At 39.1% G+C, this 22,053-nt stretch overlaps 1 protein-coding gene across 10 annotated transcripts in view; it reads right to left on the bottom strand.

Annotated features, from left to right (window-relative positions):
* Positions 1 to 22,053, bottom strand: part of TRPM8 (transient receptor potential cation channel subfamily M member 8) — a 380,488-nt gene that overhangs the window by 338,288 nt on the left and 20,147 nt on the right. For 8 of the 10 annotated variants that reach the window (XR_005557389.1, XM_039349047.1, XM_039349048.1 and 5 more), the window contains exons 1-7: positions 17,646 to 17,695; positions 15,091 to 15,211; positions 14,285 to 14,358; positions 8,285 to 8,441; positions 7,311 to 7,488; positions 3,341 to 3,513; positions 2,327 to 2,501 (exon numbers count right to left, since the gene is read on the bottom strand). Coding sequence is in view for 9 of the 10 variants with exons in the window: in XM_039349047.1 (XP_039204981.1) it covers positions 2,327 to 2,501; positions 3,341 to 3,513; positions 7,311 to 7,488; positions 8,285 to 8,441; positions 14,285 to 14,358; positions 15,091 to 15,211; positions 17,646 to 17,671 (904 nt within the window). In the remaining variant the exon portion in view is untranslated. Of the gene's footprint in view, positions 1 to 2,326; positions 2,502 to 3,340; positions 3,514 to 7,310; positions 7,489 to 8,284; positions 8,442 to 14,284; positions 14,359 to 15,090; positions 15,212 to 17,645; positions 17,709 to 22,053 lie in introns of those variants that run through there. The other 2 variants (XM_039349050.1, XM_039349049.1) reach the window with 2 other exon arrangements.

Raw genomic sequence — 22,053 nt, 5'->3', positions numbered from 1 at the left:
GATGCAAAGAATGAGTTAAGTAGCTCTGCTTTCTCTCTTCTGCTTGTTACTTCCTTGCCATCTTCTCTCTTTAGTGGACTGACTGTTTTCTTGATTGTTTTTTCTTGTTATTTAAAGTTATTGAAAGAAACATTTTTATTATCTTTGACTTTTGTTGCAAGTCTTTGTTCATTCTGAGCCTTTGCTTTCCTGACTTCTTCTTTGCAGATTCTGGCTATCTGCTGATATTCTGCCTTAGTTATGTGTCCCTCTTTTTATTTTTTGTACTTGTCCTTTTTGTCTTTGAGTTTATCGAGTGCATTTTTTTTCTTAAAAAAAAAAAAGTGCTGGAACTCACACACGTCATACAACCTGCCTTGCCTACCCTACAAGGTTCCATCCAAAACAGGTGCCAGAACTCTGTTCTGGGCGTTCTATGAGAAAAAAAGCCCTGAGTTTATCAGAGGGGTCTTTGTGCAGCCATGCTGGTTTCTTGTTAGATTTCTTGTTTTTCTTTTTCAGTGGAATTGTGCTGGATTGGGCTTTTATTAGCATATTTTTCAGAGTTTCCCAAGCTTTTTGAGTTGTTTTCCCCTTTAGGATTTTCATCCAAAGAATCTTTCCCAAGTTCTCTCGGAGTTTGTTAAAATCAGCTGTTTTAAAATCTAAAACTCTGGTATGATTATGTTCTATTGTTTGTGTTTGCACTATATTGAGTTCCAGTATACCATGGCCACTCTCACCAAAAGGTCCTGAAGTTTCAATTCCCTCTATCACTTCTTCTCTGTTTGTGAGAATTAAGTCCAGTATGGCTGATTCTCTCCTCTACCTTTTGGACAAAAAAGTTGTCAGTTAGGTTGGTCAGGAATATAATCAATTTCTCATTTGATGCAGAATTAAACTTCCAGTTGATGTCAGAGTAATTGAAGTCTCCCATTACTATTGTGTAGTGTGTTTTCTACATATATTTGTTAATTGGTTAGCAAAAAGTGCAACTATTTTTTCTGTTTGGTTGAGTGGCCTGTAGTATACACCTATGACAATGTCAGTCTTTTTTTCTTTTATATTGGCCCATATGCATTCTAGGAGGTTTTCATCTTTGGTCACATGCATTTCTGTAGCAATATAGTGGTCTTTTACATAGACTTAAACATTTCTTTGTATTCTAAAGATATTTGCTGTCCAATTTCTGAGAATCTAAAAAGTCATTACCTTAAAACTTAAAAAGCCTTGTAGGAAGACAGCACCCCCCCCCCCGCCCCAAGAAAAAGAAATATTTTGGAGGAATATTAAAAAGGCAAAATATTATATTTCCCCAAAGGATCTTAAAGGCAGAAAAGCAGGCCCAGTTTTTCTTAATAGAAACTCAGGAAACCACCTTTTAGAAATGCAGATTTGATAATCCCATTCAGCCCCATTCATGAGCAAATACTACCAGGCAGAAGCCCATTCAAGACAAAATATTTTGAAAGCCCCTGCAGGAAAACTGACAGCTAACAATAGCAGAATGATAGAATTAGAACCAGCAACCCCTCACCAAAGAAATCCAACAGAGGAAGTAAGTCGTCAGCCCCAGCCCCAGAGAAGCAGGATATGACCTTTGGGACATAATAGGATTAATCCACCAATACCGAAAAGGACACACTCAAAACCTCAGGTCAAAGTTCATGCCACAGGAACAGGAACTCCAAACACAAAAGCCCAAGAAGGCATAAAAACCCACCACTCCCAGCAACTCATGGTCAGCTGCTCCAGAGCCTCATATCTTGTGGTTCTGCTCTTCAATACATTATAACCTTCTTTCTAAAACAGTCTCCATTTTGTTTCTTTCCAGCTTGGACTGGACCCTGCTGAAGACTTTTCTTTCAACAACCTATAACATCTCATAGGACCTGACTTAGCATTACAAAAGTGCATTGTTATCCATGTATCCACACAAATACTCTAGAGAAATAGGATTCTCTTAATTAGTTCAAACACAAATAATGAAAATTTCTGGCTCCTTAGGGTATGGTTTTTCAGAGATTGCATATTATGAGTTCAAGATCTGAAGTTGATAGTTTTGCTCATATTCTTTTTTAAATCACAGTGTACACAGAAATAATTTTCCATGTGTTCCATCGAATAACTGTACAGTATAATCACTAAAGAAAATATTTTATCTTAAATATATTGATTCATTCACTTGTTACATCAATATAGTTGCCTTTTAAATATAACTTGTCCTAGTTAAAAAACCCTAAACAATATGTAAGTCAAATGAATTTATTCATCCTCAAGAATAACTATAACATTTGGTGTTAATTAATACTTAATTCCAAAATAATAAGCCCTTTTAGAAACTGACCTGGAATAATACACTCTGAAATATATTTTTCTAACTGGGTGCGTAGCTTTGTCTCTATGCCTTGATACCCATGAGTTCCATTATCCACCAAAATTAGATGAGTATGGTTATTATCCAAGCAGTATAAAAGGTCCTTCTTGAGATCGTCCATGATGTAGTGTGCTGAATAGTATGTCTGGGAATTAGATAAAATATTTATGTATAAAGTTCCTTTCAACATCATATTTTTTGCATTACATAGTATATTTAGCAACCCTTTTTCAAATTTTGAGAAATGAAGGAGGTTAATAACACAATAAATGCATATTCATTTGGACAAGAAATCACACTAAACTGAGGTCATGAACTTTTGGAATGTCAAACCTTGAGCAGAGCTGCATTTGTTGCAATATCTGCAAGCATGGCTCTCTTGAGGTTGCCCATGCATGCTGCTACCAGATATGCAGGGCATCAGCCTCTTTGCATTGGCAAAAACAATTTCTCCATGAAGAAATGGATGGGAAGGTAGGAGCCAGGATTTGGAGGAATGCAAGAAGTGGACCTTTTGTTTACATTTCACTCATTTATTAACTCTATTCTTGTAAGCAGGCATTTGAAAATAGTGTCACCAATTTTGATATGCAAGTTTCCCTTAATTCTTTTAGCTTTTTTGCTAAATTATAACTTAGCATGGCTCATCTTTATGTGAATATAATCTTTGTTTTATTCTATCCTTTCCTTATTTTGTCCATTTACACAATTCATTTCTAAGACTAATTTGACTTTCCACATGGTTTGCAGATCGATTGTTTTGTAATTGATACATTGTTTGCAATATTCTTTCAGTCATTTCATTAATCAAGATCTATAATTGTTCAAGCTTCAAGAACTATATACTATATAATTACGATTTTGTTTCAAGTATCAGTGTAGATGTGAAGCAATAGAATAGATTTAAATGAGTAAATCTCCCCCCATATGTAATGTTGGGACTGAAATAATGTTGAATGTTAATTGTTAATCCAAATTCAGTACCTCAGTATCACAGCTTCTGATAAGATTCTCACGATTAGATACCATGCCCCAAGCAGCTATGCCAATAGCAACCACATTCTCTTCAGAGCTCCTACTGATAGTATTATCTCGTACTATTTCTCCAATATACTTCATCAGTCCATAATGGGTACCACCAGTGAATATCCAGGCTCCTGCAAGTCAAATATATTATTTGTTTATTCATTTACAAATGTGCCACTCAATCTAGCAAGGATTCACAGCAATTCAACATCTTCATCAACAATTTGAACGAGGGGATAGATGGGGAACTCATCAAATCTGCAGATGACACCAAGCTGGCAGGAATAGCCAACACTCCAGAAGACAGGCTTAGGATACAGGAGGATCTGGATAGACTTGAACACTGGGCACTATCTAACAAAATGAAATTCAATGGTGAAAAAAATAAGGTTCTACATTTAGGCAAGAAAAACCAAATGTACAGGTATAGTATAGGGGGTTCCTTGGTCAATAGTAGTAACTGTGAGAGGGACCTCGGAGTCCTAGTGGACAATCACTTAAATATGAGCCAGCAGTGTGCTGCAGCTGCCAAAAAGGCCAACACAGTGCTGGGCTGCATTAACACAGGGATAGAATCAAGATCATGTGAAGTATTAATACCACTTTACAATGCCTTGGAAAGGCTGCACTTGGAATACTGCATCCAGTTTTTCTCACCACAATGTAAAAAAGATGTTGAGATTCTAGAAAGAGTACAGAGAAGAGCAATCAAGATGATTAGTGGACTGGAGGTTAAAACATATAAGGAAAGGGTACGTCTAATTTAATGAAGAGAAGGACGAGGGGGACATGATAGCAGTATTACAATATCTCAGGGGCTGCCACAAAGAAGAGGGAGTGAAGCTATTTTCCAAGGGGCCTGAAGGCAGGACAAGAAGCAACGGATGGAAACTAATCAAGGAGAAAAGCAACCTAGAACTAAGGAGAAACTTCCTGACAGTTAGAACAATTAACCAGTGGAACAAACAGCCTCCAGAAGCGGTGAATGCTCCAACACTGGAAGTTTTTAAGAAGAGACTGGACAGCCATTTGTCTGAAATGGTATAGGGTTTCTTGCCTGAGCAGGGGGTTGGACTAGATGACCTCTAAGGTCCCTTCCAACGTTGTTGTTGTTGTTGTTGTTGTTGTTATTATTATATAATAAAGCATTCACAAAATTTAGATTGCTCTGTGTAGTTTCAAGCAAAAAAGAGAGCTTCAGTACACTATATCCTTAGATGCAGACTAGTTTCATTTTATTTTCTACTTTGCAACAAGTAATAAGTCTGGATTATGACTGAATTGTTTGGAATAGGTGGGAGTAAAAGCTCAATCTACTTTCAGCAAGATTTGTGATGAAATTATTGAAATTCCTACACATTACAATCACATTCGTTTTCAAAGAAAATATATAATATACTTAATCACATAACATACTGCTCCTATGTCATACTTTTAATTGAATCATACCAAAAATATACCTCCAACCAGACCTGTAAACTATCCTAATTTAACTGTGTGTATGTATATATATATATATATATATATATATATATATATATATGTGTGTGTGTGTGTGTGTGTGTGTGTGTGTGTGTGTGTGTGTGTGTATGTATGTAGGTCTTTGATTATTCGGGTTTTCTCCCACGTAAAATTGGAAGTGTCTTGGCGACGTTTCGACGAAGTCCCATTCATCATCTTCAGGCTGGTGTTTTTGGCTTTGTTCTTCTAGGAGCTTGGCTGTGCTCTGATTGGATGGGGGGTTGGCTGTGCTCTGATTGGATGGGGGAGTGTTCTGTTTGGGTGGGGGCTTTGTTGTGCTTGGGTTAGTCTGAGTTGCAGGGGGATTTGAGATGGTAAGCTGCATTGCTATTATTTGGCTTCACGTTTGTGGTCGTGCCTCATCTTCATGGTGGGTGTCAGTTTGCACAACAAAGCCCCCACCCAAACAGAACATTTCTGTACACTCTAAAATTTTCTTAATTAATTGTTCTTCAATTGGTAAATTTTCATTTTTCCAATATTGGGCAAATACAATTCTTGCTGCAGTTAGTACAGGTAGAATTAAATATATATAGTCTATCTCATAATTTGCTTCTATTATACCTAACAAAAATAATTCTGGCTTAAAGTCTATTTGTTTTTTAGTCATTTTCTCCAACCATAAATGTATTTTTAACCAAAATCTTTTTGCTTTAGGGTATGTCTACCAGATATGGTAATAAGTACCTGGTCTTTGTTTGCACTTTCCAACACTTGTTTGAAGTATTTTTAATTTTTTTGCTAATCTCACTGGTGTCATATGCCCCCTGTAAAACATTTTATATAAGTTTTCTTTATATGCCACTGCTTTCATTAATTTAGCATTTCTTTCCCATAACTTTTGCCAGTTTTTAATTCTATATTATATCCAAAGTTCTTTGCCCATATTATCATTGTTTCTTTTACTTGTTCTTCCTCCATCTTTAAGCTTAACAGATATTTATAGAGTTTCTTCATCAATTTTTCATCTGTTTTTAACAGTATCTGGTTAAATTCTGTCTGTACTTTATAAAATCCCATTGTTTTAACATCTTTTTCATATCTAATTATCTTCTTTTATGGTTACACATCTTGCTGTTAGATAAATTCCCAAGTATTTAACTTTTTTAACTATTTGAAGATTTGGGGTTTTTTGCTACTTGTTTTTTTTTTTTTTGTTAGATTTTTTTAGCACTTTAGTATTTTCAACCCTGCCACTTCTCCAATTTTTTCTATTTTCTCCATACGTTTAGTGCTTGTTTCAAGCGGATCTTCCAATATAAAAACCAAATCATTTGCAAATGCTTGTAGTTTATATTTTTCATCTTTTATCCTTTAATTTCTATATCTTGTCTGATGTTTCTATTCAATACTTCCAGTGTTAGTATAAATAATAATGGAGATAGTGGGCATCCTTGTCTTGTGCCTTTTTTAATGTTAATGTTTTCTGTAAAATCTCCATTTACAATTATTTTGGCTGTTTGTTTACAATAAATTGTTTTAATTACATTTATAAAGTTTTCTCCAAAATCCATTTCCGCTAGTTGCTGAAACATAAATTGTCAGTTTACATTGTCAAACACTTTCTGTGCATCAAGAAATATTAAAGCCATCTGTTTCCCTGGATGAATTTTATAGTACTCTAACACGTCAAAAATCGTTCTTAAATTATTTTTTATCTATCTTTTAGGTAGAAAACCATTTTGGTCTGTATGTATAAATTTGGTCAAAAATTTCTTTAGTCTTTCTGCTATTATTGAGGCAAAAATAATTTTAGACTAAATTATATTAAATTCCATTTAATATCAGATAGGATGCAAAACTTGGCACTGCAAAATAGTAAAGAGCAATCAATAAAAATAGAATGAAAAATTAAATGACAGTGAAGAAGATTTCACTACAGTATGGGGAACACAAATAAAGGAAAAATTATCTAGATGAGATTAAAAAATAAACATGAAAACATCTCCTTCTAATTACCCCTCACGTTTTATCAGCAAAACCATTCAGAAATATTTTTCTAGTAAAACATGTTCCATTTAACTACCAGACACAGATATATTGATTAAACTTTACCCTTTAAATATTTTACTGTTTGCAAATAAATTCCCTCCGTCGCTTGGACAGCCAGTGTACATATTAATTCTGGATTTCACAACTCAAAGCAGACAAATAATATATTTTAAAAAGTAACTTGCATCCTGCCAAATTTTACTTCTTTTGATAATTAATAAAAGTCTAGGCAAGAAACCTCAGCATGCTTAATTAGAAATAGTTTATAATGTAATAAAATCAGTTTATTTTTAAAGGCTGGAGTATTTACTCTATATTTGATCTACTTCCCCTCCTTTTCTACTCCATATTTAACCTATTAAAGCTTATTTATTTTTTGCTAGGCCAAGTTTAAGAAAAAAAAGGCCAACTTTACCTTTGGACTGTGCAATATAAATCAACCGGCTGACAATTTTACGTATGCGTGGTTTTAAAGCAAAATTTTTTGTTCCACCTGTGACAGAGATGATCAGGTTGGGTGTTTTTAGATGCCAGTGTTGTGTCATTAGATCATAGAGGGTTTCAGAATCTGTGTCACATGACAGACGAATGTACTAAGAAATAAAAACAATAATTACAATGGGAAAAGTCCCCAATTCATGCAAAATAGATATATCTCATTTCATCAGTGGCTTCCCATTTACACTGTCCTTTACTTCTGATGAAAATTCCTTGTTATGCAAGCAGATTTTTATATATAACACTGAATTTTGTTCTAGAAGTTCTTAATCCATGTACAAGTTTCCTTGTGCCCCTTTATAACATCTTAATAGGAAGGAAAAATAAATGTTTAACAGCTGTTCCAATATGGGATTTCTTCATGCTACCATATTTTGAATGGAATTTGAGTATCCTTTTTTTCATTATACAGTCTGTCCTCATTTAGCACCCACTTGATTCCAGCAAAATTGTTGCTAAGCAAATCATGTGATTGAGAGAGATTCAAAAAGAATGAGAAAAAAGAAATCTCCAAGAATCTTAGTAATTTTTGCAAGAGAGTAATTTATTGTATTTTGTAATGTTTCTGAGAGTTTCTATTTGTCCAAACTGATTCAACAGATTGGGCATGCTGCAGATCAAATCAGATCAAAGAATGTTAACTGGTGGGAAGTAGCTGCTGTAGCCCTGCCTTATGGATTATTCCCCCCTTGGAGGTTAGAATGTACCCTGCTGGCTTTTTGCTTTGGGTGGCTACAGAAATTGAATGAATGAATGAATGAATGAATGAATAATGCTGCTTATGTTTACATTGGGTGCATACAGTCTCAATCCAATATCTCTTAAAATTGTGTCATTCAAAGCTTGACATAAAAAGAAAACACAAAATAAAAAGGCAGGTGATTAACTTACCTTTCCTGTCTTACCCAAATTTTCAAATTCAATGTCTCCAAAAGCATCAGTTGGGAATTCTTTAGTATGTTTTTTATAATTCCATTTCTCATTATGGTTAATCTGCATCTCTTCTATGTGTTGTGATTTCAAATATCCACATTTACATTGGTTGTCACTATAAAGATACACATATGTGGAAACCTTTAATTAAAATGAGTTTGTTTTTTATAAAGGTATAATAAACAAATAAACTAGTAAACATTTTGTTTAACTTTCATACACTTAGGGGAAAATGCAATAATTTAACATTAAACTTCTCCCATCATGAATTGTACAGCAGTAAAAATAATTCCCATCTTTAACAATCCAATGTCAACATAAAATCCTAGACAATCTTTCTAGATCAATATGCTTCTTATAGCAGGAATCTAAATTGAAAGCATCCCTGATAGATTGAACCTTAGTCTCCACTTGAACACTTCCATTGAGAGACTCTTGAATTGCTAAAGTAGTGTCTTAGTGGCTTTTAGAGCTTCACACAATAGTTTAAAAGAGAATAATTCATTTAACCAAACTTGCAAAAAAAGATGCTACAGTATAAATAGAATAGAATAGAATAGAATAGAATAGAATAGAATAGAATAGAATAGAATAGAATAGAATAGAGCTGGAAGGAATCTTTGAGGTCTTCTAGTCCAGTGACCTGCTCGAGCAGAAGAACCTATACCATTTCAGACAAGTGACTGTCTAGTCTCCTCTTTAAAAACTCCAGTGATGGAGCATCCACAATTTCTGGAGGCAAGCTGTTCCACTGGTTAATTGTCCTTACTGTTAGAAAACATCTCCTTAATTCCAGATTGCTTCTCTGTTTGATAAGTTTCCAACCATTGTTTTTTTTCCTGCCTTCTGGTGCTTTGAAGAATAATTTGACCCCCTGTAAGGATCCGCTTCAAAACCTCATCCCAAGAAAGCAGGACTCTTGGAACACGTTCATTCCAAAAGGAACTTTTATTAGGAGGAGCTGACAGCAGGCATAGAAGGCAGGATCTGAGGGTTTCCCACTCAGATCAATAGGTTAAAGGAGCATCATGCAAAACCTACCCCAATAGTTCATCTGATCAGTTCAAACAAGCCAATCTCGAGAAGTTAAGTCTGCTGTGGGAACGGAGCTGATAACGGAGTCCGTTCCCATGCCTGTGAAGACATTGTTGGGTCTTCGCACCTTTCTCTTCTCCAGTGAGAGATAAGCCAGATGGCCGGAGGCACATTCCTTTCTCACCCCAGGTTGACATCAAGGGGAAATAGTTCAAAGAGCAAGCAGATAGAAAAGGCAGAGAGGATACATTGTAGCTAAGCAAAGGAGAAATAATGCATTGCATAAGAGCCTCCCCCTCCCCCTCAGGAGAATGACAGAACCCAGAGAAAGAAGCTGGAAAGGGACAGAACCAACCCCTCCAACAAGAAAATGGGTTCTGATATGCCGCCTCCCTTAAAAAAAAAAAAAAGATTCACCTGTAAAAACATAAAACAAAAACAGAAATAAGGATTACTCTGTTTATCTGGATATGAGGCATGAAACTTACAAAGTAATTTAGGGGCTCTAATGTGACATTTTTGAACCCATTCATTCTGGGAAGGAGGCAGGTGTTTCCACACTACCAGGTATTATGTGGAACCATGATAATTCCTAGAGTCTAGAATCTCCTTGATTTCAAAATGCTGTTCACCTTCTACTATGATTGGAGGAGGGGCAAGGGCTGCAGCCGCTCTCAATGGTGATTGCATTTTGTGTTTTAACAAACTGCAATGAATAATAATAATAATAATAATAATAATAATAATAATAATAATAATAATATTGGAAGGGACCTTGGTGGTCATCTGGTCCAACCCCCTGTTCAGGCAGGAAACCCTATACCATTTCAGACAAATGGCTGTCCAGTCTCTTTTTAAAAACTTCCAGTGTTGGAACATTCACCATTTCTGGAGGCAGGTTGTTCCACTGGTTAATTGTTCTAACTGCCAGGAAGTTTCTCCTTAGTTCTAGGTTGCTTCTCTCTTTGATTAGTTTCCATCCGTTGCTTCTTGTCCTGCCTTCAGGCCCCTTGGAAAATAGCTTCACTCCCTCTTCTTTGTGGCAGCCCCTGAGATACTGGAACACTGCTATCATGTCTCCCCCCTCGTTCTTCTCTTCGTTAAACTAGACATACCCAATTCCAGCAGCTGTTCCTTATATGCTTTAGCCTCCAGTCCCCTAATCATCTTGTTGCTCTTCTCTGTACTCTTTCTAGAATTTCAATATCTTTTTTACATCATGGTGACCAAAACTGGATGCAGTATTCCAAGTGTGGCCTTACCAAGGCATTGTAAAGTGGTATTAATACTGGGTGTACTTGTCTGAGTGTCTTGGGGAGCTCCAATTGTACTGTAACCAGATTGATTATTCTTTAATGGGAAAAGGTCCCACAAATTTTGGCCCTAGCTTTTTTGAGGGCTGCAGGGATTTTAGATATTTTGTTGACAGATATACTTTCTCCCCTACTTGAAACGGTTTGGGTTCAACTCATTTTTTGTCTGCCTGGAATGTATAAGCCTCCCTAGCTTTGTCCAAAGCCTTTGTAAAAACTGGCCAGGTGTTTTGTAATTGTGCGATCCATTCCTTCAGGAAAGGGATGATCAGTTCGCTAGAGGGTAGTTCAGGCATTGGGTTGAAACTTTGTCCTGTAGCAACCTGGAAAGGAGTGTAGCCTGTGCTGGAATGCACTGCATTGTTATGAGCGACTTCTGCGAATGGGAGCAGGTAATGTCTTGCTGGTAATTAATGAAGAATCTTAAATATTGTTCCAGCACTGAGTTCAAACGTTCAGTCCCACCATTCATTTGCGGATAATGACTAGATGACAGTGCCTGAATGGTCCCCCAAAGTCCCAAGAATGCTTTCCAAAACTCTGATGTGAATTGCACTTCCCTAGCTGATATGATTCATTGCGAAGCTCCATGAAGCCGATAAATATGCTGAATGAACAACTTTACTAGTGTCTTTGCAGTGGGGATTTTTGGGCATGGAATAAAATGCACTTGCTTAGAAAACAAATCCGTTATGAACCAAATAACTGTGTTCCCCCCACTCTCTGATAATTCCACAATAAAGTCCATAGAAATTTCTTTCCAATGCGCTGATGGGGTCTCTACTGTTTGCAATAAGCCTGGGGTCCTCCCTTGCCTCCTCTTAGCTGCAGCACATATTGGGCAACTAGCCACATAGTTTTCAATGTCCTTTTTAATCAATGGCCACCAAAACTGCCATTTCATTAGGTGTAGAGTTTTCATAAACTCGAAGTGTCTAGCTGATTTTCAGTCATGGCAGAACTGCATGAAAATCAGTCTCTGGCTTTTTGGAATGTACAGTTTCCCTCCCACCCATGGCTGTCCATCAGTCATTGTGCATAGGTTCTTGTGGCTTAGGAACCATTTGACAGTCTCTAACGCTGTTTTGAATTCAATCCCTGCTTGGCTTACCAGCGGCTTCTGGATTTTGGTTTACATTTAGGTGGTAACTTGCACTGCCATCTGTTTTGATGGCATGAGTAGGTCTGTTATTTCTACCTTAGTACTGTTGTATTGTGGCAATCTGGATAGTGTGTCTGCAAGGAAGTTCTTTCCTCCTGGCAAATGAAAGTGAAATTAAACCGGTGGAAATGCTGAAACTACCTTGCTTGTTTAGGAGTCAGTTTTCTAGGCATTTTTAGGGTTTCAAGGTTCTTGTGGTTGATCCATACTTGGAAGGGGATTTTATTCCCTTTCCAGGAAATGCCGCCAGGTTAGGAGGGCCCATCATATGGCATAAGCCTCCTTCTCCCAAACTGCCCATCTTTGCTCTGTCTCCATGAGTTTCCTCGACGATAGGCACAGGGCTGCAGTTTCCCTTCATCATTATCCTGCATTAACACTGCCCCCACAGTTACATCACTAGCATCAGCTTGGATCACGAATGATTTATTAGTATCAGGGTGTCTTAAGATTGGTTCTGCAGAAAATAACCTTTTCAGTCTTTCAAATGCAGTTTGACACTCTGCCGTCCATTTTAAAAGTTGGGTGGGCTTCGGTTTCCCCTCCTGCTTTGTCTTTAGTAAGTTAGTAATCGGCAACACAATTTGTGTGAAGGAAGGAATGAATTGCCGGTAAAAATTAGCAAATCCGAGGAAACTTTGCAATTATTGACATCAAGGAGAAACAGTTCAAAGAGCAAGCAGATAGAAAAGGCAGAGAGGATACATTGTAGCTAAGCAAAGGAGAAATAATGCGTTACATAGAGCCTCCCCCTTCCCCCTCAGGAGAATAACAGAACCCACAGAAAGAAGCTGGAAGGGGACAGAACCAACCCCCCCAACAAGGAAATGGGTTCTGACACCCCTTCTTCTTTTGGCAGCCCCTCAAATAGTGGGAAACCGCTATCATGTCACCCTATTTCTTCTTTTCTTTAGACTAGCCAAACCCAATTCCTGCAGCCTTTCTTCATATGTTTTAGTTTCCAGGCCTTTGATCATTTTAATTGCTCTTCTCTTCATTGAACAGGCAATCATCTTGAACTGGCATTTTCAACCATGAAATTTATTCAGTTCAAGTTGAAGGTTCATACTGAACCTTTTAAGTCCCTCACTGAAAGCAATTCGCATTTGACTCAAAATGCAACCATGTTTTTTGAGGCCAAGATAAGAATAAATTCAAATTCGCAGAAGCTTTAAAATGCAAAGCAATGTGTACAAAGCAATAGAATTCCATCCATGTGTTTGACTCATGCACAGAAATGGAAGGTCACCTTGTTCCCCACAATGGATGAATGGCTGCAAAAACTGATGGAACTAGCAAAGATGGTTAAATTGACTGTTTTGATTAAAGAAAAAAATACAAATACTTTTATTCCTATGTGGAAACCACTTCTGGACTTTGTGCTTGAGGTGAAAAAAAATGAAACTTTGATTTTGGGTTTTACCAACTAGATCAGCGGTTCTCAACCTGTGGGTCACGACCCCATTTGGGGTCAAATGATCATTTCACGGGGGTCGCCAAACAACGCAGTCCGCCATTTTTCCCCTTTTCCTTAGCTGTGCTACTCCCTTTTATTCTATTGGCTTTCAAAAGCCAATAGGAATTGTCCAGGCTGTCTCTGCCCTGCTGAGCCCGCCAAAAGTCCCATTCTGCAAATGGTGCTGCATGTTGTCTGCAGCGAAGGCGAGCTGTCTGGAAGTTTCCACCCCTCCCTGTTGAGCAACTACTAAAAATGTAAGTAAAAGAGGGCCAGGGGTGGGAGGTGGGAGGCCAGCGGGCACAGGGAGGGTTGCTGGTGCACATGGGACCCGGCGGGTGCCTTACCTCCCTTGGGCTGGGCCAGCTGGTGGCTGAGCCGGTGGTCGCCCTGCACCGTCGCTGCCAGCTACGCCTCGGCTGGCACAGGGGGCGGCACCACGCATGCGCAGTGCTCCCGGGCAGGGAAAGTCCTCAACTTACAACCGGTTGAGTAGTCCTCAACTTACGACCGGTTGGGTAGTCCTTGACTTAAGACCGGTTTGGGTCACAGCATTAAAAAGGTTGAGAACCACTGAACTAGATGGATATGTTGTTACTATTATGTAAAACTAAAAATTAAGACTAAAAAGCTGAGGTTTGATGTTAATGTTTTATTCAACTGCACCAAAGGGAGTCGGAAGTCAATCCCTTTTTCCCTTGCTTTCCCCCACTTTTCTCTTCCATTTTCCCTTCCCTAACATCCGTACTACCAGTATTTACTTTTGTATTTTCTTTGTAGGCTATATTATAAACTAATAAAACTTTAAAAAAAGAAATTAAGGTGTTTGACTCAATGAGGACAAGGCCCAAAGGATAGCAAATCTGCCTCAATTTGCTGTCTTGCTTTGATGTATACTTAGTGATTCTGTATTCCATTTCAAAGAAGAGAAGTTTCAGTGCCATTTCTCTGAAACTCTATAACATCTATATGACATATAAATATTTACTTACTTGGACTTGGCATCTTTAGTGAAAAACATACACTCTCTCTTCTTAAAGTTCTCTTGAACAAAGTGTGCCAAATCCTTTGAAAGTAAGATTTGAAAGCCTTAGTGAAATCCAGGTGTAGACAAATTAAAAATAATTAGTAGCTTCATAATCTTCCTTTGTAAGTATACATTATTCTAAGCAATTAATAAACAAATATTATTTTTTTACTTTTAAAAAAGCATTCAACAATCATTACTATATATGATTGAATAACAGGCCTCAGTGTATTAAAATGTTGTATATTCTTTTTTTTCCCCTTCTGTTCAGTCTTGTCTGCTTCATGGAGAGTGCCTGGACAAATTGCTGTATTTTTCTTGGCAATGATTTTTGGAAGTGATCTGCCACTGCCTCCTTCCTAGGGCTAAGAGAAACAACTAGCCAAACTAGTTTTGTGCCTAAGGCAAGACCAAAAATCACAGCATCCTGGTTTCTGGATGTCTTAATACTAAACCAGCTCTTAGATTTATTTAAACTTAGTGGATGACCATTTTCAAAATAATATTGTATAAATTGAACTGATGAGGGCCAGTTTGCTTGCTGTGTTTTTCCTGCCTTTTAGTAAATCAGCAAAACCCATCATTTTATTAACACTTCTATTTCCAAAAACATTTTTAATTTTCAGCATTTTTGCACAACTGCTTAAAAAATTGCCCAGTACTGTATGTATATTTTCTCTCCACATGATAATTATATTTAACATTAGCTAATGTGTCTGAATTGATTTTATTAATATTATTTGTATAGAACTAGTTTTATCAATCACTTACACTTTCACTGTATGATAGATCCATGCTAGGAGAGATACTGGAATAAAGACTTCTTGAGCTTTCCAGGATACCATTGTTTCTGTCTTTCATGATGTCTGTGAAATCCAGAGTAATGATACCTCTTAAGAAAAAAGTAGATTTATACTTCTTACTATTAAAAAGTAACATTTTCATTTTGCCAGGCATCTACCTCTAACATATTATGACAATGGACTTCAAAAGAAGGCGTAGAGATTGTCTTTGCCATTTGGATTTAGTTACCAATTGAAGTTCATTGATTCATTCTCATCCTTCAAAGCAGGGCAAAAGTGGACAACCTTTTGTTATTGGGGCCTACTTTTTTTTTCTTTTTGAAAGGGCACAGAAAGTGTTAAGAGGCTTGGGTCATGAAATGGATGTATTTTTTTTTAAAAAAAAAAACTTAATGCAACTATTTATTTATTAATTTATTTGTACATTTAAAAAAGTAGAAACCTGAAAGATTGACAAATTGGGAACACATCTGGCTAGTGACAATGCTCCAACAAATTTTGGACTAACCCACAAACAGGTGTCATATTAAAGTGGGTTTCTATAACTGTAGGTTTGGTCAAATAGCCAAAGGCCTCATCCAAAAAAATATGCTAATAATTCTAGCTTTACCAGCTCAGCTTTCAAGCAGATAATCAATACTCCATCCATCATTGCTGGGGAAACTTCCAATTTTATTTGAAAGACAATAGCAACAATTGTGGGTATCTGTGCAAATCTGCCCTCTAAGGGATTATCTGAGCAGTAGGTAATTTGAGTGCTCAAAGTGAATACATTGGTAAAATCAAACAAAATGACACAATATCTGTTTCCATCTCTTTCCAATCATCTTAACTTCCAAGTATGTATACATAATACTATACATGCAAATAACACAGCTTTATTTTATTTCCAAAGTTATTGATAAGAACTACAAGCAATCATATACCATAAAAGTATATCAACTGTTCAGTTGAAAGTTTTATAATATTAAATATGGATTTGAGAGTGACTTCTGTTTCATGTTCATCCCTCATTACCAATATTTTTCTCAATATCTCTGATACACATCCAAAACAAGTCTGAAATCTCTTATTTAATATCATTCTGCATCATATTTACAATCTACTTATTACTGTAGGTTGATGCTATCAATATGAATTCTCTACTTAATCCTTGTTAGCAACACCATTAAAAGATCTATCATAATTATGTGCCAGCTTGAGCAAGTGTTCCACATCTGTGGCATATCAACAACCTGTACTTGGCTAGCAACCATTTCCAATATAGCAGCAATTGTAAAATCTTAGCACAGGGGTGTCAAACTCAATTTTATTGAGGGCCACATCAGCATTGTGGTTGCCCTCGGGGGGGGTGTGTAGCCAGAGTGGCTGCGGCCTACTGGGTGGGCGTGGATGGAGTGGGTGTGGCCTACTGGGTGGGCATGGCCAGCTCTACATCGTTCGTGTCAAGAGTGCCTGTGGGGGCCTGGGCAGGAGTGGGACAAATCTGAGGGTCTCTGGCAGAAGGAAGTGCGACCAGGGCAAGCGCCAAGGTATGGTCCATTTCTTCATTCCTCACAAAGGGTGACACCTCCCCAGCATGCACCTAGGGGGCGGGGCCAATGCGGCAGGGGCTGGTTCCTAGACAGCCTTGTGGAGCTAAGACTGAATGAGTTTCAGCATACATGGCCACCACAAAATTGTACATTGGCTCCTGGCCGGCCTGGGCCAGGGCCAAGGCAGTGGGGGCCATTCTCTCACTGTTTCCAGGGTAGCTTCACAGGCCACATGAAACCACTCCGCGGGCCACATCTGGCCCCCGGGCCTTGTGTTTGACATGTCTGCCTTAGCACATCTGGAACAAGTATCACCTGCAGCAAAGTCAGTACTTCCCTTACTATAAATATGAAAGGATTTCTAACTAGTACTTTCATAACAATAGTTTTTTGTCAACACTGCAACGATCCTGGCTGAAGCCATTTTGTTTCATTTTCAGTTGCCACAGGGCTGGGAGTGGGGAGGGTGATTTTAATGTTAGCCTAAAACAATATTTTGTCCTGTGTTATTGCTGCCTGGGAATTTGGTGGGCTGAGCCTTCCATTAGAAAGCCTGCCAAAGTATTCTATTGGAGAAAGTAGTTGATTAAATAGTGGGAAGTTCAACTTTGTAACATTGTAACCCTTTGGAGGGAACTCCAGAATTGATTTCACTTTTGATTGTTTCACTCTAGCCTTGGAGTTCTGCTTTTACTGGTCTCATCTATCGGAACCTTGACATTAAACCAAGTCTCCTTAAAATTTTAAAACTTGGGGTCCTGAGCCCCAGTCGCCTATTATTGTGATTCCTCGCCAGCCAGTGGACCCAGCAGCTGAGTCTGGGGAAATCAGAGGAGGAAGAGGAGCCTGGAGTGACATCAGAATCAGAGGAAGGCTCTGAGGAGCTCCAAGACTTACAGTCTGATAAGGAGCCTTCTATTTGCGCTCAGGCTGAGACACAGCTGTGCTGGGAGTCTGAGTTGGACAGACTCAGACTGAGTTAACTCACAGTTGGAAGATATCCAGGATGCACATAAACGCTGACAAGAAAAGAGTCGGACAGAGGAATGCAATGGGGCAGCTCCAAAGGCAAAGGAAAAGGCATTAGAAAGCCACGCCTTGGCTACATAATAAAAGGGAAGTGTGGGAGGTGCTGGTTGCCAAAGGCAACCATTTGTGTCAAGGAATGGAGTTTCTGTGAACTGTGTTTTGTTTGTCTTAGACATTTACTCAGGTCTGTGAATAATAAAAGGGGATTGGTTTTTTTTCTGCAATGCCAGCCTCCTTGTTGGAAGAGGGGTTTCTCCTTGTGAGTTTAACAAGGACTCATGTAGGCTGAGACAGAACAGTTTGCCTTCGGACTCCCACCCTCTATTGTTATGGAGTAGTTACATGTGGTGAATGCCCAGCTCTCCCAGCAGCTGGTTTTGCTGGCAGCTCAAGTGGCTCAGCTTCAAGCCTCCACTCCTGATTGCTCCACAACCCAGAAGGAAGTGCCTAGTCACTGTGCCTGACAAATTTGATGGTACTCTGGAGATGTTTCCTGCTTTTCTGGGCCAATGCCGGCTCTTTATCAGCCTGAGAGTGCCTGACTTCCACACTGACCATGATAAAGTGGGGTGTCATGTGTCTGACTAATGAAACACTTCAAAGAATTTTCAGGCATGGTATAACCTAAAAAAACCTTTATTAGTGTAGAAACGTGTCAGCACAGCATGATGGATGCCAAGATCTGAATTTCCCTTTCCTTTGCACATAACATTCCAGGCACTTCCCCTCCCCTATTTTGGGGTCATAATTCACATCTTCCAATTAACTTGGAGGGTGAAGATTCACTTCCGTTCATTTTCCTGGGCTTTCCTTAATCTCCTCCCTTTTCTCTGTCATCTGAATTAACTCTAAAAATTCCAGACAGTTCTGCATATTTTGTCAAAGCAAGAATATTCAATATTAGCAGCGTTGACATCCAGCCCCCCTTACAAAAAGGACAGATCCTGTAATGTAAACAAAAGCATATGTTAATGACTTGTTCTCGGTTTGTTGGGGTATTTCACCTGAAACTTTTTGACAAGCCTGTCAGCTTTCACCTTACTGGATTTCACCCAGGTGGCTTCAGACAATGGGTATCCCTTCCATTGTACTAGATACTGCAATTTCTCTTTAAAAATTCTAGAGTCAAGAATATGTTTCACTTCCTAGTGGGTCTGTCCCGCAACTACAAGGGGCCCAGGTGCCTTCTTTGGGGGAGGTATTAAAGTGGAGCCCCGATAAGGTTTCAACAAGCTGCAATGGAAGACTGGGTGAATTCTCCCTAAAAGTCTAGGGAGTTTTAGTTCTATGGTGACCGGATTGATGATCCTTACTATGGGGAAAGGCCCCAAGAATTTTGGTCCCAATTTCTTGCTGGGCAATTTGAGGCGTAAATATTTGGTCGAGAGATAAACCTTTTCCCCAACTTGGAATGTTCTTAGAGGAGCCCTCTTTCTATCACCCTGCTTTTTATAGATTTCAAAAGTCTTTTTTAACGCAGTTTTTGTGTTTCTCCAAACTTCTTCCTACCCCATCACCCATTGGTCAAATGTCTGGGAAGCGGAGGGCACCTGAGGGTATTCAGGTATTGGGCTGAACTCTTTTCCTGTGGCCACTCTGAAAGGCGTGTAGCCAGTGCTGCTGTGCACAGAATTATTGTATGCCACCTCCGCAAAAGGGAGGAAGTCAGTCCAGTTCATCTGTTGGTAAGAAACGTAGCATCTAAGATATTGCTCCACCATTTTGTTAGCGGATTCTGCAGCCCCATTGGTGGCTGGATGAAAAGCAGATGATAAACCTTGAGATGATCCAATTAATTTAAGAAAACTCCTCCAAAACGTCGCTGTGAACTGCACTCCCCTGTCCGAAATTATTCGCTTAGAGGAACCATGCAGCCGGTAGATATGTTTCAAGAACAATTTAGTCAGTCATTGGGCAGATGGGAGTCCTTTGCAGGCGATGAAATGAGCCTGCTTTGAAAACAGGTCTATCACAGTCCAGATGACAGTATTTCCTCTACTTTCAGATACGTCTACTATAAAGTCCATAGCTATTTCTTCCCATGGTTGAGAAGGGTCTGCCATGGGTTGCAGTAACCCCGGGGTTTTCCCTGGAATTCTTTTCACTGTGGCAGATACAGTACAACTTTTTACATAGTTTTTCACATCCCTTTTCAGCCCTGGCCACCAGAATTGCTGGCGGGTGAGGTGTAGGGTTTTCAAATATTCAAAGTGTCCAGCCTGTTTTACATCAAGGCTGTGTTTGAGAGCATTAAGACAAAGGGCTTCAGGCAAATATAGTTTCCCCCCTTTGTAAGCCAAGCCATCCCTGCATGTTAGGGAGGGTTGATTATCTTTGAACCATTGATCTGAGAGGAGCTCTCATTTTATTTTCTTTACCCCAGGGTCATCAGGATTGGGGTCCCTGCGAGGTGTGAGTTCAGCGGCAGTTTGTGGATTTGGGGATAATTGCCTCGTTAACCTCCTCCCATTCGCTTTTGTATTGGGGTAACCGGGATAACGCATCAGCTAGGAAGCTTTTTCCTCCTGGTATATACTTTAGAGTGAAGTTGAAGCGGAAAAAGTACTGTGCCCACCAGTATAATTTGCAAGGAGTTTTCAGTGCTTCTAGATTTTTGTGATCTGTCCATACTTCAAATGGCACCTTGCTCCCTTCTAGATAGTGTCGCCAGTTTAATAGCGCCCATCTAATCAATAAAGCCTCTTTCTCCTAGATTGCCCATCTCCACTCGCTTTCAGTAAATTTCTTAGAGGTGTAGACACAGGGTTGCAGGACCCCACTTTTGTTCTTTTGTATAACACAGCTCCAACTGGTATATCGCTGGCATCGGCTTGAACCACAAAGGGCTCCCCTGGGCAGGAGTGCTTTAGGACCGGTTCCATAGCAAATAGTCCCATTAGATTCTCAAAAGCAGTTTGACAGTCCATGCTAGTGGTTGGCCCGGTAGTGGCTTTCCTCCTTCTTTGCCCGTTTTGAGTAGTTCTGTAAGGGGTAGTGCAATCTTGGCAAAAGAGGGGATGAATTGACGATAAAAGTTAGCAAAACCCAGAAAGCTCTGGAGCTGTTTGCGAGTCTTTGGGGGCTGCCATTTGATTATAGCTTTCATCTTGGCTGGATCCATTTCAATGCCTTCATTGGAAATTTTGTAGCCAAGATAATCTAATTGGGTCTGGTGAAATTCACATTTCAACAATTTGGCATAAAGCTTGGCATTTAATAGTTTCTTTAACACTTCTCTCACCAGCTTTATGTGATCAGTCATATTCGTGCTGTATATCAGGATATCATCAAGATACACCAAAACCCCTTTGTACAAGTGATCATGTAGGACTTCATTAATCAACTGCATGAATACGGCTGGGACCCCCTGTAGTCCAAATGGCATGAGTTTGAACTGATAGCTCCCCATAGGACAGTTGAAGGCAGTTTTCCACTTGTCTCCCTCTTTTATTCTCACCCAGTAATATGCCTCTCTCAAATCTAATTTAGTGAAGACACTCTCCTTAGCCAGATGGGTTAATAAGTCCTTTAGGAGGGGGAGGGGATATTTATTTTCCACACTCACAGCGTTGAAACCTTATAGTCTATGCAGAGACAAAGAGATCCATCTTTTTTCTCTTTGAACAACACAGGAGCTCTCACTGTAGATTTGGCCCATTCGATGAATCCACTCGCTAGGTTTTTATTCACATATCGCTGCATCTTCTCCATTTCGAGGGGAGACATAGCATACATTCTCGGCCATGGGAGTTTGGCTCCTGGCACCAGTTTGATGGAGAAATCATTGGGTCTGTGAGGGGGTAGGGCATCACATTCTTTTTCACTAAATGCCTCCGCCTGGTCCTGGTATTCATTAGGAATGAGTGATTCGCCTGACGGTGGTGAGGCAGCCATGTGCGCTCACTAATTGGGTGGCCTAAGGTGTCCTGCAATATCGGTTGAATCAGCAGGAGGTTTAGGCTCTATAGGTTCTCATTCCTTTCTCCCACCAGATAAATGGCTTCCATTTGTCCAACCAGGCTAGCCCTAGGATCACATTTTCAGTCATTTTTGGAGCCACTAGGAAGCGAATAAACTCCCAGTGTGCACCTATTTCTAGGTGTAAGGGCTCAGTTACTTGTGTGACAAGAGTGCCTCCCATCAGGGAGCCATCGGCTTGCTCAAACCTCACAGGTTTGGAAAGCTGTTTTGCCCATATGCCCATTTTCATGGCAAATGGCAGACTAATAATGCAGCGGGTGCATCCAGAATCTATTAGTATGTTTAAGTCCATTTGTGCCCCAGACTTAGGGATTATAAATTTGGTGTCCAGTGAAAAAAGTGGGATTTGTCGACTCACCATCGGGTCATTCTCTCCTTCATCATCG

The sequence above is a fragment of the Crotalus tigris genome, unplaced genomic scaffold (assembly GCF_016545835.1).
Source record: "Crotalus tigris isolate CLP2741 ecotype Arizona unplaced genomic scaffold, ASM1654583v1 scf7180000018223.614484, whole genome shotgun sequence".
NCBI classification, from domain to species: Eukaryota; Metazoa; Chordata; class Lepidosauria; order Squamata; family Viperidae; genus Crotalus; species Crotalus tigris.
This window is presented reverse-complemented; position numbering and strand designations above follow the sequence as displayed.